Source organism: Clavelina lepadiformis, chromosome 4 (assembly GCF_947623445.1).
Source record: "Clavelina lepadiformis chromosome 4, kaClaLepa1.1, whole genome shotgun sequence".
Taxonomy (NCBI): Eukaryota; Metazoa; Chordata; class Ascidiacea; order Aplousobranchia; family Clavelinidae; genus Clavelina; species Clavelina lepadiformis.
The window spans coordinates 17,501,969-17,519,035 of record NC_135243.1 but is presented as its reverse complement, the minus strand read 5'-3'; the positions used below and the strand labels follow the sequence as shown (position 1 = coordinate 17,519,035).

At 34.4% G+C, this 17,067-nt stretch overlaps 1 protein-coding gene across 2 annotated transcripts; it reads left to right on the top strand.

The window, feature by feature from the left end:
• Positions 1-678: 678 nt before the first annotated feature.
• LOC143451344 (DNA-directed RNA polymerase III subunit RPC2-like) lies at positions 679-15,293 on the top strand. 2 transcript variants are annotated; one of them, XM_076951823.1, is made up of 25 exons: positions 679-803; positions 941-1,057; positions 1,249-1,423; positions 2,442-2,598; positions 2,776-2,899; positions 4,785-4,979; positions 5,194-5,298; positions 5,409-5,573; positions 5,734-5,844; positions 5,970-6,131; positions 6,664-6,871; positions 7,059-7,169; positions 7,403-7,601; positions 9,628-9,801; positions 9,897-10,024; positions 10,163-10,227; positions 10,551-10,695; positions 12,114-12,295; positions 12,553-12,669; positions 13,203-13,311; positions 13,673-13,813; positions 14,015-14,144; positions 14,272-14,385; positions 14,553-14,682; positions 14,857-15,293. In XM_076951823.1, the coding sequence occupies exons 2-25, from the start codon at positions 962-964 to the stop codon at positions 15,031-15,033; spliced, it is 3,420 nt and encodes a 1,139-aa protein (XP_076807938.1). In that variant the 5' UTR covers positions 679-803; positions 941-961; the 3' UTR covers positions 15,034-15,293. The 2 variants fall into 2 exon arrangements, with proteins under 2 accessions (XP_076807938.1, XP_076807936.1); XM_076951821.1 differs by lacking the exon at positions 679-803 and having other exon boundaries at positions 810-1,057.
• The last annotated feature ends 1,774 nt before the right edge of the window (positions 15,294-17,067 follow it).

The following is a 17,067-nucleotide window of genomic DNA, read 5'->3' as shown; positions in this document are numbered from 1 at the left end:
TGTCATTTCGTTGATGGTATTTCCTTATCAACTGAAAGTTAACTTTTGTAATTTCAGGTGCTATGAAAGCTTGTACTGTTCTGAAACAAAAAACATAATGAGCTCGAGCAGGACCGGTTGCTTATCATTCTGGTTATCAAGCAGTGGGAGGAAGATTTCGACACTCTACAGTCTACACACTTCTAACGAAGCAGGTCGAGCATTGCCGTTATTGATACTGAGTTCTTCGTCGTTTATAGTTACATAGATGTTGGAAGGAAAATCGTTACAAAACTCATTATGATGTGAACACGGATACAAGCCATGCGCAACACAAAATCAATGTATACAAATTTTTGATTTGAAAGCTTGTCAAAAATACAGTTAGTTATAATCAGGTTAGTTACAAATTATTATGAATTTGCTTCATACGGCTTCCCCAAAGTGAACGTCTTAAATAATTAATTAATGAAATACTGTACGTAGAAATATGAGAATACATTCCATTTTGAGGCGATTTTTGATGTGTGAAAGCGCAAAATTTCTGACACTATGCGTTTTGGGCAAGGTGAGCAGAGACAAAAAAATCGAATCAAAGTTTTTAAAATTTTGCCCCTTTAACGCAGTCCTAAATACACCAGTGGCCCTACCAACTTTGAAAATGTTTCCGTCATCACCGATTCCATTTGAATTTTACAATTCAGATTCAAACCCGTCCACAAGCGAAGAAAGTTTCCCAAGCGGTCCAAGTCCAGCGAACTTAGCGATCCAAGCGAAGCTGTTTTTTTTTGGTGGCGCTTGAAGTAAACTAAATTAAGGAATAGGTATAGATATATGCCATGTGTAGGCTGTTTGCATTGCTTTGCGTGATATATTCTTTTTCAATGTAAAATAAGAGTTGTTGGAGTTTGTGCTTTTACAATGTTTAAGAAGTAGTAATTCGACATATCTGAAATCCCAGGCTGGCTGCAGAAAATCAAACATGAATGACAAAAGTCAGATATACGTGAAGACTGAAATACCGGTACTTGATTCAAAGGAAACGTTGGACCTTCAAAAACCGATTTCTAACATTGAGGTCAAACCGATGTTTTCACTTAAAAAATATTCTGAAATCACTCTATGCATTGCATTAAATTGGTTACTATAAGTCATGGGCTCATGGCGGAATACAAATTAGTCTGGTTTTCATAGAGAATTGTAACTTTTTAGAAAGATAGGCCTATCCGTTTTTTTTACCAAAAGTTGTGTTTTTAATTTATTATTTAGGAAAAATGGTTGTTGCTGCCAGAGTTCTTAAAAGTCAAGGGGCTTGTGAAACAGCACATCGATTCTTTTAATTATCTTATCAATGTTGATATCAAGAATATTTTAAAAGCAAACAAGAAGGTATTGAGTGATGCTGACCCTAACTGGTATCTAGAATATTTGGACATACATGTAGGTAAGATTTTTTTATAAAGATATCATTAGCATGAACGTGAATTTGTTGTATTTTGTACGATTGTGTATATATATAGTTTTTTTTTTATTAAATATTAAATAATGAGTTAGGTGTAATATGCCAATTTAATTAAACTTCTTTGCATTATAAGTAGGGCGATTATTTTTTGACTTGTCAAAAAAAGTCAAAAATTTGTCAAATTTCCAGCGTTAGGTCAAAAAATTGTCAAAATTGTTTAAAAAGTCAAAATTTTTTACCAAATCAAAATTGCTTACAAACTGCATTGTCGTGGTGTCGTAGAGGTTGCACTGTAGGCGAACTTGTCATTTTACACGGTACACCTTGCAGCCTACTTAATACTGTTGTAAATGGCCCATTGTCTCATGTAATTAGAACGAAAATTTTAAAGCATTAAAGCATGCACCAACGAATAGCAACACTAACAAGAAAAATAACACAAATCAATTTAATGTCCAACTTTTGACTCCAACTGACAAGTCAAAAAATAATCGCCCTAATTATTATAAATAGATTTTTTATAATTTTTGAGGGATTTTCAGGGGTCAATGAGAGCCACAAGAAGGCTAGCTTGGTACCGCATGCGGCTCTAAGAGCCGCTGTTGGGAATCACTGGTTTAGACAAATGTATTGAACAGTTTTTGTTGTGTTTTAGTTGCAGTTTTTTTGGCAGTAATTTGTACTTAGTTCATTTCCCTTTTCAGAATAGGCTAGGTCTGTTTTCAGATTTTTTCCCTTCTTTACTACAATAAATTTTAACTTTTTGTACAATAATGGGTAATTTAAATACTTAAAATATTCATATGTCAAACTTTGTCAAAAAAAAGTTTTTTAATGTCAAATATTGTCAAAATTTTCAATTTTTAAGTCAAAAACTTTCGTTTTTTAGGTCAAAAAATAATCGCCCTAATTATAAGCAGTTTGTTACTTAAATCTGGATAATTGTGTATTATGCCTACATATCTTTTGTATTATCCACAAACCTATTTCCGCGATTTAGGTACCCCAGATATTGAAGAAAGTTTTAATGTAACTCGTGCAGTATCACCTCATGAATGTCGTTTAAGAGATATGACATACTCAGCTCCTATCACTGTGGACATAGAGTATACCAGGGGTCAACAAAGAGTTATTCGAAAAGCACTTCCCATTGGAAGGTTAGACATTGTGTTTAAAGTAAGATAAACTTACAGCAGTTTAAGTTGTTTTTGTTGAAGAACTTCCGCATAACAAACAAAACTGGCCGAATATAATTTGTTATTTTTATCAGTTTTAACCACTTTTTGTCACTGTATTTGTATGTACATAGTATATATATACGTTTCATGTTTCAGGATGCCAATAATGTTGAGAAGTTCTAATTGCATTTTAACTGGGAAGAATCCTGCCGAGTTGGCAAAACTTAATGAATGCCCGTATGATCCAGGAGGCTACTTCGTTGTCAAAGGAGTTGAAAAAGTGTATATACGTTATATTTTTATACAGTAGAAATTACCCATCTGTGAAATCTGATAACTGAAGAAACCTCAAAAAAATGTAACTATAAGTATAAGTGAATGATGTTATAGGCAAATTAAAGAAAATGACCCCATGTGACCCTATGTAGCCATTCTTGTTGATTCGGGTACTAAGTACAATAGAAAGACTAAAAAATCTTACCAAAATGTAGACTACTGCATGATGTGACAGCCCAATGATCTCCCACCTTTTTTATACCATGGTCCAGTTTCATGCATCCTACTTGTTGCACAGACTGACAGGTTAAGCATAAACAATAACACAGGCAAAAATTTATTGTTATGCTAACTCAAGACCTGTTATGGTGCTATTTCAAATTTATCTGAAAATTTTCACGTAACGTAACTATCTATTTTTAACAACGTGCTTTGACATGGTTTTGTCACAGTGCCTTTTGTTACAAATAGATGTAAAGGGTGTTTAGTGCCAGGTGAACTGCTCATGCGTTTCACATTTTACTTCTTAAAGTGTAAAATTTCCTTAATTGCAGCAAAAGAGAATTCACAGAGATAGAACAATATTTTGCCACATTAAAGCGTATTAATTTAATTATCACAAATAACCAACCTTGCCTGAAATAAGCACAATGTATAACTTCATAGGCGTCCTTGTGAAAAAATTCCCTCGGTGCGAATCTGAAAGTTTACCAGACAGTCTGCGGATAAAGATTATGATACCGTACCAGTGCACCAGTGCACCAGTGCACCAGTGCGTGATTTAAATAGAGTTCCCAGACATCGCAAGGATTTTCCAGGCTGTGTCACTGCCTGCACTGTAGCACAGATGCCAATGTATAGCTTACAATGAATTTTATGCAACAAGAAATCTAATTCTGCTGCTGCTCACGGAGAGAATTGAAAGGAAACAACTTGTGCGGTGATGGCTTCTGTTCATGTCCTCTCAAAAATTAACAGGAGTCTTTGCCGAGCTATACTGAATGCTTTACCAAAGTATATTACTGTAATAAATGTGCTTTTCCCATAACATGTGTCGTATAGTAGCTCAGTGAAAACATCAACATGCCATCACTGCAACAGCCAACAAGATGGTATTATCTGGAACTGATTCAATAGGTATCCTGTTTTACCTGCACAAATCACAGCAAAATTATCATTTTTAATCTTTCACCTTTGATTAGATGACTGAAACCTTCGCCACTTGGCTACAAACTGTCTATGGTCTGGTGCCTGTGGTTGAGACCTCTGTTATCACCTATATGCATACTAACTAGTGACAACTTCACAAACACAACAACACTATTTAAATCAACACCACATGCAGCACAATAGAGAATTAGGCCGGGCATGTAATCTGCAAAGCCTATTATTTTTTCAGAAAATCAAAAAGTTTTTTTTGTTTTTCTTAAACATCTTTAACCAATTTTGACATGGGAAAGGCCTTATGCAGACATTTAAACCTCAAAGAACAGAAATGTGGTGTCACTGTAATCAAAGTGTTCTTATATTCGAAGTCACTTTTAGTGAAGTCAGTTTTTTGGTTTGCAAATGCGACATTGCAATGGCTGATACTTTACACAAAATGTCATTATGGACAGTTTCTACTGTATTAGTCGTATTTAGTTTATGAATAGGTTTTTGATCTTATTGATTTAAAGTTTAATTTGACTTATGTCATAATCCATTTTCTATGTCACCAACGCAATAGAATTTACTCAAGTTACAGATCACTAGAAGTTTTCTTTTTGGAACTCAAAGTAAAATTTTTCAAAAAATCAGCTCGGTAGCTTGCAGTTAAGCAAGCAAGTTATGTATCAGCACACACACTTGCAGATTTTTTGTTTTGTAACAGAAATTTGCATTCTTAGGTCATATTGATTCAAGAACAGATGTCAAAAAATAGAATGATTGTTGAAAGGGACAGAAAAAATCTATGTGCCTGTTCAGTTCATAGTTCAACTCATGAAAAGAAAACACGTGTCAATGTCATTCAAAAAAAAGGATTGTTCTACCTGCAACAAAATGCTTTATCTGAAGACATGCCAGTTTGTGTTATTTTTAAAGTAAGAACATTGGTTGTTAATAATTAATTTCCTAATTACGTTATATAATGTAAAATCTCCAAAATGTTACAAAGCTAACAGTTATATTACAACACAAATTGTAAGGTTAAATTGTATGTTATCTTCATCAGTTTAATGTGGCCAGTAAATAAGCTGCTTAGTTTCTTGTACAACTTTTTATTTGTATGAAACAAGGAAAACATTTTTACTACAGGCAATGGCTGTAGAAAGTGACCAGTCAATAATGCAGCTTATTGGGACTGAAGAAAATGTGATGTCACTATTTGCCTCATCTATTGAACATTGTCACAAACTTGAGGTAAAAGAATTTTAAAACACTGCATGGTACTCGTTTGATTTTCAATTTGCAAATACATACATATGTCTTACGTGAGCTTGTAGAATAAGCTTTTACTGCCTTTGCTGCAGATCTTCACTCAACTTCAAGCATCTCGATATATTGGCAGTAAAATTCGTCGACAGAGGGGTTCATGGGGTTCAGTTCGAAGATCAAGAACTGATGAAGCTCGTGATTGGCTCGCTACAACATTTTTAGCACATGTCCCAGTTATTGATTGGAATTACCAATCAAAAGTAGGAGTTGTAGGGAGCCTTGTTTTAGCTTTTCAATTTTCCTGTAAATTTTAAATACAAGTTTGCCTCAATAATTGTTAACTAAATTTATTATAACTGTTATCAACTGAAAACTCATCATATGTATGTAATGGTCATTCATTTTTGTACCAAAATATAGGCAGTGTACTTGGCCTTAATGATACGCCGCGTCATTTTGACCCAACTAGGACAGCTGGAGGTTGATGATCGAGATTATTATGGGAATAAGAGAATGGAACTTGCTGGAGGGGTAATGGATATAGTATTGCTGGATGTGATGATCATCGCCCTTCAATGCATTGCATATTAATTATAAAAAGATTGCAACATACTTTTCAACCTTTATTGCTTAACTCATGTGAAGTACATTTTCAGCTTGTTTCACTGCTGTTTGAAGATGTTTTCAAGAGGTTTAATTCTGAACTCAAGAAGATTGCTGATCTTACCATACCTAAACCAAGAGCAGCTCAGTTTGATGTAGTGCGTCACATGCGCCAAGACTTGATTACTTCCTCACTAGTTATTGCCATATCTACGGTAACCGCAGATTTTTTTGTCTGAATTTAAAGAGCGCTTCATATAATTTTCTATTAGGTTGTTATTTAGATACTGTAATATTTTCCTTTTCAACGATTGTACGTTTTTAAAAAACCTAATTGTTTGGTCGTCAAAGACTGATTAGTTTCCACTCCTTTGACAGATTTGTCAGTGAAATCTGTAGTGTTTGTCGCGTTGCACACAGGGATTGCACACAATAAGCTTTATTAGTGCTCAAGGGCTCTCTGCCCTTCTAACACGTGTATCGTATATAGATGCAGGTGAAGCTCGTACCCATAGAAATCATACACACAACTTCATTTACATATAACACTAAATAATCTGTATAATATCTTTGGCTTGTTGCAAAAATACCTTTTGGTTGAAAGCAAAACAAGAATTACACAAAAATTGTCCTAAAATACACTATCCAAAACTAAAAATAGTTCAAGCTTAAACTGAATTATCCACAAATTACGATGGTTTTGCACTCAGGAATTGAATAAATGTTCATACCATTTTCATTGTTTAGGGAAATTGGGTTGTGAAAAGATTCAAAATGGAGAGGAAAGGTGTTACCCAAGTTTTGACTCGTCTGTCATATATTTCTGCTTTGGGTATGATGACTCGTATTGCATCCCAGTTTGAAAAGACAAGAAAAGTTAGTGGCCCTCGTTCACTTCAGCCTTCTCAATGGGGTATGCTCTGTCCATCTGACACACCAGAAGGAGAAGCTTGTGGTAGGTTATTCTAGCTAATCTAGTTATATGTAAAGTGGTTTTGATTGTCCAAAAAGTTTATTTTAAAAGGTTGTTGCGGTGTAAGGTTAAATGCACATAGCACCAAGTTTTTGTCTTTCAAAGCATATAGAATATGTAATGCTCCCATCCGTTGGTGCTTTTCTATGATTTGGGGATATATTTATAGGTCTTGTCAAAAATCTTGCTTTGATGACACATATCACTGTAGATGTTGACGAAAAGCCGACGATAAGACTTCTACTCAACTTGGGTGTAGAGGATGTGTTTGTATTAGGAGGTATCTACAGTACAACACTTTGTCTTGTCATAAATTACTGAAAAGCATTTTTAATATACCTGTAGTTCATTTCACTGGTATGGTTTGTTTTAGTATCAGTTTGTGTGTCAGAATTTTGTAAAGTTATAACATGCTAAACTTAAACTTTTGTAACATGTCTGTCTATAACATTTTCATTTTTGAAGCAATTGAAATAGTTATGCGATATGCAAACACATATATATGTTTCACAGGTGAAGAAATTCACTCTACTCTTTCGTATATTGTATTTCTTAATGGAAATGTTGTTGGAGTTATTCGGGATCCAGTTGCATTAGTGAACACACTGCGTCTTATGAGGAGACATGGTTATCTCAATGATTTTATTTCAGTTTGTACCAATCGAGCACATAGGACTGTGTTCATTTCATCTGACGGTGGAAGACTATGCAGGTAATTTTGACATTTATACATGACATACAAACCAGCAACCAATGCAGCACTTCCCAACCATGCTAATCAGTGTTTTCATTTTTCTATTTTATTAGCCTTTTTGAGAATTTTACACAGTCACCAACAATCTTTCTCGCAATTTCACTATATTCCATGGCAATACTCGTAGTATATTATTCCCTAATATTGCCAAACTGTTTGTGTTTTTTAATTAGTTTTGATAATTCAGAGCAGTGGTTCTTAAACTGGGGGGCGTGTAACATTCGTAAGGGGGGCGCGAGAGATGACAAACTGTCTATTATATGAGCTATGTCTAAACATGCTTTCTTGACTTTCACTATAGGTTTATTTTTACTAAAATTTTAAAGTGTGTCACGATGGCAATTGTATTTTTGAAATTTGGATTCTGAAATACGTCAATTGCAACGTCATAATATTTGGTGTTTCTCCGCATTGAAGCGTATTGTTTTCGTTTACTCATTCACGCACTCCTAGCTCGACTAACTGTTCTCTTGTGTTCTCTTTTTGCAGTGACCTGTTTTTTCTCACAACGGGGGGCGGCGTAACAAGAAAAACTTTTACAAATGTATCACTTGTAGAAATACTTAATTTACACTAAATGCATTTTCTTTAGTTTTACAATTATGATGTATACAGGAAGCCAGATGTTTTTTCTACTAACCTGTAAATATCCGATCAGTTTACGAAGTATAATTTTCGAGTCATTAACGATTGAAAATTTGTGTGCAGTGTCCGGCCACACATAATAAAAATAGTAATGTCGCGCACCCGGTTTAAATAGGGTAAAACCAACGTCAGCCAATATTAAAACCGTAAAATTAAGTAAAATTTAATTTTAGTATTGATTTAATAACCAGGTATTTTAGTAATTAAACTAATTGTATTGACACAAAATGAATAGAAAAAAGAGAAAGTATGACCAAAATTATCTGAAGTATGGCTTTATAGATACCACAGTGAACGGAAAAGTCGTACCGCAATGCGTGATATGCTTAGAAAAGCTAAGCAACGACGTTTTGAGACCAAGTCGTTTGCAGCGTCATCTTCATGAATATAAAGACAAAACCTAGGAACAAACTTGACTGTGAAGCCGACCTAAGATGTGCATTATCTTCTACAAAGCCTCGAATTAAACGTTTGGTTTCCAAAAAACAACTACATCCTTCACATCAATGAAAGTTAATTGAAAATAAATTGTTTTTTTGTTTAATGCTTTTTTATTTTGCAATGAGGTGGGGCGCGAAATTTTTAGGTACTGTCAAGGGGGGCGTGTGCCAAAAAGTTTAAGAACCCCTGATTCAGAGTATGGTAATTTTAGGTGTTTCTCAAGTTTTAGATTGATAGTTTTTGTGGAACACCAAATAAAACCATAAATTCTCTCCAAACGTTTTCATGACCCCAGTTTGTAAAGCACTTAGCACATGTTATGTTATAACTAATGACCACATGTCATTATGTTGTGATCGTTTGCTTTGAAAATTGTACTTTTGAGTTAGACTTTTGAACTAAAAGCTGCTGAGGATGTGCCGTTTTTACTGCATGTGCCTTTTGCTAAGCGGAGTTGTATAAGTTGCTACACCCGATTTTGTATGAAGACTTTTTACTATGTTATTTATGTCTAATGGTATTATATATTTAGTGGTGCCTTAATCTTTAATATCAGCACTAACTAGTTTCTTTAAGTAAAATTGCCCAATGGCGCAGAAATAATTTTTTGGAAAGTTTTCCATAACGTTTTCACATTTAAACATCTAGTAGGTCCACTTTTTATTAACTATACAGATTTACAGTAAACGCCGTCTTAGTACATTTTTAATTAACTGCAACTACATTATCTTGCTTTTTTGAAAAATATTCTCGTTTATATTATATGACTGTCATTGTGTCTAACTCTAACACTAAAACGACTTTTGAGTCGATGCACTGGATGTAAGAAAAACCTAGTTACATTCAGTTATGTGTTTGTAGTTTGATTGTTTTGTGTTAATAAAATGCACTCTTGTAGGCCCTACATAATCGTGGAGCAAGGAAAACCAAGAGTTACATCAAAGCAAATTGAAGAACTGAAATCTGGCTTGCGTTCATTTGAAGATTTTTTACGTGGAGGCTTTGTTGAGTATTTGGATGTGAATGAAGAAAACGACTGTAACATCGCTCTTGATGAGAAATGCATCAACCAGTATGTTATTAGAGTAGTTATTAGCACAGTCTTTGAAAAGACCCATATAAAAGAAAGCTCCTCACTAAGTCTTTATTCAATATGCTTATTTTTAGCAAAACAACTCATTTGGAAATAGAACCATTCACGCTTTTGGGAGTTTGTGCTGGATTGATCCCATACCCTCACCATAACCAGTCACCACGAAATACGTATCAATGTGCTATGGGGAAACAAGCCATGGGTATATTTTGTGATTTATTCTGTTACTTACATATAAATTGGTATTGATGAACTCTGCCAAAAACTTAAAGCTGTAAATTATAGCAAGTTAAATATTTTGGTTTCCGATAATCCTATACTTGATTGCGTCTACTTTAAGGTACCATTGGATACAACCAACAGCAGAGGATTGATACACTGATGTATCTTCTTGTCTATCCACAGGTAATTCTATTCCAGTTAAAATTATACTTGAAATGAGACTTACCTAGCTCTGTGGTAAAAAATGGCAACATATGATATAAACTGGTTTCATAAACTTATCTTACCAACTAAACAGCCATAAATTTGTCTGGACAATACAATAATGTTGGTCTTTGTTCCAGTCTTTTTGCCTTGCATTTTTTCCTTGCTGTACGTAATTAGTGGCCACGTAGCTTAAATTTTCTAAAGACAATATAGAGTTTGTTTATGCCTTTTAGCTAAAGTATATTGTAAGTCTTTCATAATTATGCTAAAAATTTCATGTCTGTGTTATCGACATGTAGGCCCCACTTGTGAAATCGAGGACTATTGAATTGATCAATTTTGAGAAGCTTCCAGCTGGACAAAATGCTGTTATAGCTGTTATGAGTTACAGTGGGTATGACATTGAAGATGCATTGATTCTCAACAAATCTTCTGTTGACAGAGGTATATAACGACTGGTAGACAATAGGTTTTTGCATGAATGATTAGTCTAGTCCAGCTAACACCAATGTGTCAATATCTCAATACTCAAACTTACAAAGATAAGTGTCTTAATCAGTGTTTTTCAACTTTTTCAACGTCAGAGCCAAATTCAAAACATGTTCACAAATAATCGCAACAAGCGATAACATTATTGTTACTAAAAATATGCATTTTCTTAGTCCACCTGAAGAAGTAAGCTTATGTTTGCGAAAGTTTGTGTAGAAAAATCAAAAATACAGTTAACCTTTAGAGTGCCAACCTATATGTTTTCTTATTTTACTAAAACTAACAGGTACCATTGTTAGATATATCTTTTAACTGCGATTGATAAAAGCAGCCTGAAGACTTCTATAGCACTGCTTTTGGATTTGTTTATCACCTCACTTTGATCGAACGATTGACTTGCCTTCAAGGAAAACATGATAAATTTTGTCCCGTCAAAATTGTATATACCCCCATATATTTTTGGATTTTATTCGCAGAGTATATGACAAATGATGTCAGTTTTTTTACACATATTAGCTTTAATATATATTGGCAGTCATATGATCTATATGACGGACTGAAGGTTGCTCGCTCTTCCTGCTTTGAATACATGATACTTTTTTTTGATGGATTCTCACACTTGTAGCTGTAGTTTAATCCGTACCCAGAAGGGATGTACTAGGGTGGGAATTGCATTCCCACACTTTTTCTTATGGAAAGTGCTCTTGAAATAGCTATTTTGAGGGCTCCAACACATGGCATACTTTATTTTTAAGAATGTGCATTCTCACACTTCTTTTTCAACACTGTATTCCTGGGCAACTTGAATCGAGAAGCCGTGTTCTAGAATATGAAAGATGTTGTAGCATTTTTGTTATTGAGTTTTTTTCAGCAAAATTGTTAATGGTTTTCACAGGAATCACAGCATTGATGAGAGCCGGCTCTAAGAGCCATGGTTGAGAATCGCTGGTATTAATATTAATTGATATGGCTTATACTGATATGATATCATAACCTTTATTTTTGGACTGAGGAAAGTCTTTGCTTGACTTACACTCGGCAATAATGATTGCTTATTACTCGAGCCCCGGTTGCAAAGCTAGCCTTTGTGTAAGTTCCGATTGTCACACTTTATTTGTTTTTTTGGCTTTTTATATCATATTGTCCGAATTTAGAACTTTTCGCCAGATCCATTGAACAGGAGCATGGGTCATTAATGCTTTGCCCAAGGACATTACAACAGTAGTGCCATTGGGTATCGAACATTGGCCGCATTATTGCAATTCCAACACTCTGAATACTCAGCCACTAAGTTTATTACTAGGTTGATTCTGCTTCTAAAAATTGAAACAATAAAGTGCAATGCATACAAGTAACTTTATTTTCATTGCAAGGTTATGGACGATGCTTGGTGTATCGAAACCAGAAGTGTATCTTGAAGAGATATGCCAATCAAACTTATGACAAAGTAATGGGACCTGCATTAAATGCTGACACAAGAGAGCCTATCTGGAAGCATCAAGCTCTTGATGCCGATGGAATTGTTATGCCAGGAATGCGTGTAGAAAGTAAACAGGTAATTTTGTTGTCTTCTTAGTCTTTTTTTCTGTGAAAATCTACTCAATACTTTATTTATTTAGTCGTAAATCTGAAAACCTGTTTTTATTTTTTATTTTTGTTTAATAGTTGTTAATAACACAGTGTAATAACTTGCAAGTAATGTTTATGCGTACTTAACTTTTTGAATATTATTTGTTACAGAAACTTGAATATGAGCATTGTTATTCTACATTTTTTAATTTTGATCTGTTGTAACGTTAAAATTCCACACAGGTGTTAGTTAACAAATCGTGTCCTGTGCAAACTAGTGTCATCAGCAAAGATCAAGCACCTTCATTTCAAGAAACTCCCAGCTCCTATCGAGGACCTGTCCCATCCATGATAGAAAAGGTTAGAATTAGGTATTTCTTGAGCCAAAATAAATTAATGTAATATAATGAGTTAATGTACTTTATTTATTTGTTATTGTCATGCCAACCCGCTTGACATAAACAAACACTGAAATTATTTGTGTCATTTCAAATAAAATAATTTTTTCAATCCTTTACTCAGTTTGAGTTGCAAAATAATGTAATTGCTGTAGAATTACTTTCTTAACAAAAAGTTAATCTGTTTTTAAAACAAAACTTCATATTTACATAAATGATCTTCGTTGAAAAATATTTGTTATTTTTTGTGATGGATGTTTGCCAGCAAAAAAATATACAGATCTTCTTTGTCAAACTCCAGTATTTTGTAGGTAATTTTGTAGTTTCTTCCAAATTTGTCAATCAAAGTTTAATCTCAATCAGTACAGGTTTGGTTCATATCGTCCAATTCTAGCCCAAAGTGGCATATATGTCCTGCAGTTTTGTTTTTGGCCACATTACTTTGTTTTGCTTCATAATTAACTTCTAATTACTGGTATATATATTGTTTTCCAGGTGATGGTTTCATCCAATAATGAAGAATCGTTTTTGATAAAAATACTTTTGCGTCAAACCAGACGACCTGAGCTGGGTGATAAATTCAGTAGCAGACACGGCCAGAAAGGTATACTGTATATCCTTTCTATGCAGTCTTTATCCATATACACGAGTAACACGTCAGATATTGGAATTTATTTTTAAGGACTAAAATGTATTGCTATTATGTTAATAATTATCAAATAATATTTATAATGGTTGTAGTGTTGCGCAAAACAAATGAAATTAATTGTGTTTTACTTTTTTTGATTGCGTTTTTATCCGTGTGTATGTGTATGCATGAATGTGTTTACATGGTAATGTGAAAGTTTCGACATGTATTTCTTCCCACGAATTTTAGTCATATGTTGCAATATGCTGAACACAAATGGCTGTTGCCTTAAGGAAGTAAATACTGTAATCACTCGGAGATTATTATATTTGTGCAGGCGTTACTGGGTTGATAGTGCCTCAAGAAGACATGCCTTTCAATGACAAGGGCATTTGTCCAGACGTGATAATGAATCCTCACGGTTACCCATCTCGAATGACGGTTGGAAAATTATTGGAATTACTCGGCAGCAAAGCAGGTTTTGTCATACGCCAGTTGCTACAACTAAAACTTAACCAACATGTTTTCATTTCATCATCATTAAATGTAATTTATATTATATGAATTATATGTATAATATCTAATATAAATTAAACGGTTATTATAATCACTTCATTTTTTTTCTCTCCTGACTCACTCACTAATCGATTTATTAGGCAAGTTTCATGTGTTTTTACAGGTGCTGTTGAGGGAAAATTTCATTATGGAACTGCGTTTGGTGGTGACAAAGTAGAAGATTTGTCACAGATTCTAGTTGACCATGGATATAACTTCGCTGGAAAAGATTGTCTTACCTCTGGCATTACTGGGTATGTCTACGGTCTCTAGAACGAAATCCGAAGCTTTATATGACCTGTTTGTAACAGAAAACAGGGAATTAAGATTATCATTTCATAATATTGCATTTATTTCATAAATTCGCGCACCTATGTACAGAGAATCTCTCGAGGCATACATATACCAAGGCCCGGTGTATTACCAGAAGCTTAAACACATGGTTTTAGACAAAATGCATGCCAGAGCAAGAGGGCCGAGAGCTGTTCTAACCAGGTTAGATGTTTAATTTTCTTTTTTATGTAGCCCTGATATATAGATCAAACGGAAACGTTACAAACTGAAGGCTTGCATTGTTAGGGAAAAAAGTTTTCAATGATGACAAATAATTATACTGGTTTTTCCAAGCTGTATTGCTAAACATTCATTAAATTATTTAATAGGCAACCAACTGAAGGGCGGTCACGAGACGGAGGATTACGTTTGGGTGAGATGGAAAGAGACTGTTTGATTGGATATGGGGCAAGCATGTTGCTTTTGGAAAGGCTAATGATTTCAAGTGATCAATTTGAAGTAAGTTGTTCTGTTTTCTGGTATTAATTATATTAATCAACTATGAAAGCAAACGTTCATCAAACCAATGTTAATGTAGGTTTTGTGAAGCTCTTGCTTTGTTAGAAAAGAACTTTTCCTCTCATTTATTTTTATTTTTTTCTTTCTCAAATATTTATTGATTATTTTAAACAGGTTGATGTTTGTGGAAAATGTGGGTTGCTTGGATACGACAGTTGGTGCCAGTTTTGCAGATCGTCCAAGAACGTTGCAACCTTAAAGATGCCGTACGCGTGTAAGCTATTATTTCAAGAACTTACTTCAATGAACATAATACCAAGGTTGAAATTGGCCCCTTACAACGAAGAATAGCTCAAATGTTCTGTGGAAATACGTTTTGCAAACATTGAAATGCCGTTTTAGAATGTGCTGCGATATTACTTTTTTTGAAAAAGCTCAATTGCTTTTTTGTTTAAATGCAATATTTTGTTGGTGCTGATCAATGTGGTTGCCTTTTGGTTTCTTTGGTCTTTTATTTTCAATGCAATATATGCACTCATACTGCCAAAAATACTTTGCATTGTTGGTTTAGTTGAACATTTTTATCATAAACATCAAACATTGAACTGTAACATATTGTGATTAGTTGACAAGTTTTTGAAAGATTTATGTCTACTGGAATGCGCTTATAACGGTGATTCCATAGCGACAACATTTACAAGATTTTAAATAGTAAATTTGTCTTAAAATGAGCGCCTTCCGTGAAAGGTCTACAGTCTACACTGTGAGAACAAAAACGTTTCAATACAATTAATGCGAGAGTAACAAAAACTTACTACAGTAACCGATGGTAAAGTTATGTATCGCTTGTCTAGTCGTGTGAAACATATACCTAGCCATACAAACAGGCGTATCGCATTTCAGAGAATAAAAATGCGACGCGGGTAACTCGAGACGGCAACCCAACTACTAACATAGAACGCGAACGAAAAGGGTAATAATTGACGTCATATCAAAGGATTGCGTTTAAGCTAGACTGAGTTCTTTTGTCTAACTTGAAGAAAGACTAAACAAGGATTGTGAGTGATTATTAGTACAACCGTGATACGGATTGGATGAAGCAACGCAAGGGACGCTGTTGATCATTAAGCGATACTCCCATGTAAACTGATACGACTTCTTTGTCCGCTTTCTTCACTGAAGTGAAGAAATAACCAACGGCGTTTTCTTATCCGTTTCTGTTCAAACGAACATTTGGTAAGTTTTGAATTTTGGTGATGATGTAGGTTTTCTGCTGTACAAGATACTTGCAGACACAAGTTGCGTTTAGTTCTAAATATTGAAATAACTGCGAGGTCGTAACTAAGAGCAATGTCTATAGAGTATGTGATATTGCACTGGTCCCGGTCTCACAGCAATTTCTGTCACTCTTCAGATTGTCTGGTAGCCTACTCTGACCTATGCTTATACCAAGCGTTTGATTAAATATTACCGTCATTTAACGGCAGAATTATTAAGCAAGGAGGTAAGTTATCATTAGGTCAGAATCAAGGGAAATATTTATGTTAAACCTGGTTTGTTCACCAATGTTGATTCGGATTCTTCAGCTAATCTGTATTGCACTTTACCCATGTGTGCTTCGGTCAGGTCAGGTGCAACACCAAAGTTTCCGTATTGCACTCGTCCCGATCTAAGTAGGCTGGGAACAACCAACATATAGGTACTGTAGTTCGATGGTCGGAGCCGTCTTTCCAGATTATGTGTTTTTACAATGTAATTATCATCTAGTTCCCACTTTAAAATTACCCATTATTTCTCATCAACTAGCGAGACAAATAAAAACCATTTTTATTTGCAGTGTAGGTTTATACTTTTGTTAAGATTCTAAATTTTACATTTATGTTGTTTTATGCTTAGGTTATTTACAAATGGCAACCTACTTGGATTTTCGTTCATTTCTGGCAGAGTTAAATGAAAGAAAACAATAAAAGTTTGCTTGTTCAAGAAGTGTGAATGCATCACTGTTTTGAATAAACGGTTTTATCCTTTTAAGTGAATGCTTGAGTTTGACTATAGGCTGCGGCATCCATTTACAATTTTATCCCTCAACGCCGGGAAGCGCTAAAGTACTTTTTCCAGCCCTGTAATTATATACTTCATGTAGGTTTTTCAACACATGTTTCATTTACTGCTGTAGAATAAACTTAGTTACTTTTGATACACTTCTTTTCATAAAATTGCCAACTAAAAATCTGAAATATATACAATAGGCCTACATAAAGAACTGCAAGACAGGAAAATCCCGATAACAAAAGTCCTTTTTGATACTAACCCTTCAAGTACTTTGGTTGTTAGTTGCTCGATGATAGGGATTTTGCAGATTTCTTTCACGTTTTTACGGGATTT

What these genes read in the sequence shown, in the direction of transcription:
- LOC143451344 (XM_076951823.1), top strand. Translation starts at nt 962, where the DNA reads ATGAATGACAAAAGTCAGATATACGTGAAGACTGAAATACCGGTACTT. An exon ending in ATATTTGGACATACATGTAG is followed by an intron (nt 1,424 to 2,441) that starts GTAAGATTTTTT and finishes TCCGCGATTTAG; the next exon opens with GTACCCCAGATATTGAAGAA. An exon ending in GGATGTGTTTGTATTAGGAG is followed by an intron (nt 7,170 to 7,402) that starts GTATCTACAGTA and finishes TATGTTTCACAG; the next exon opens with GTGAAGAAATTCACTCTACT.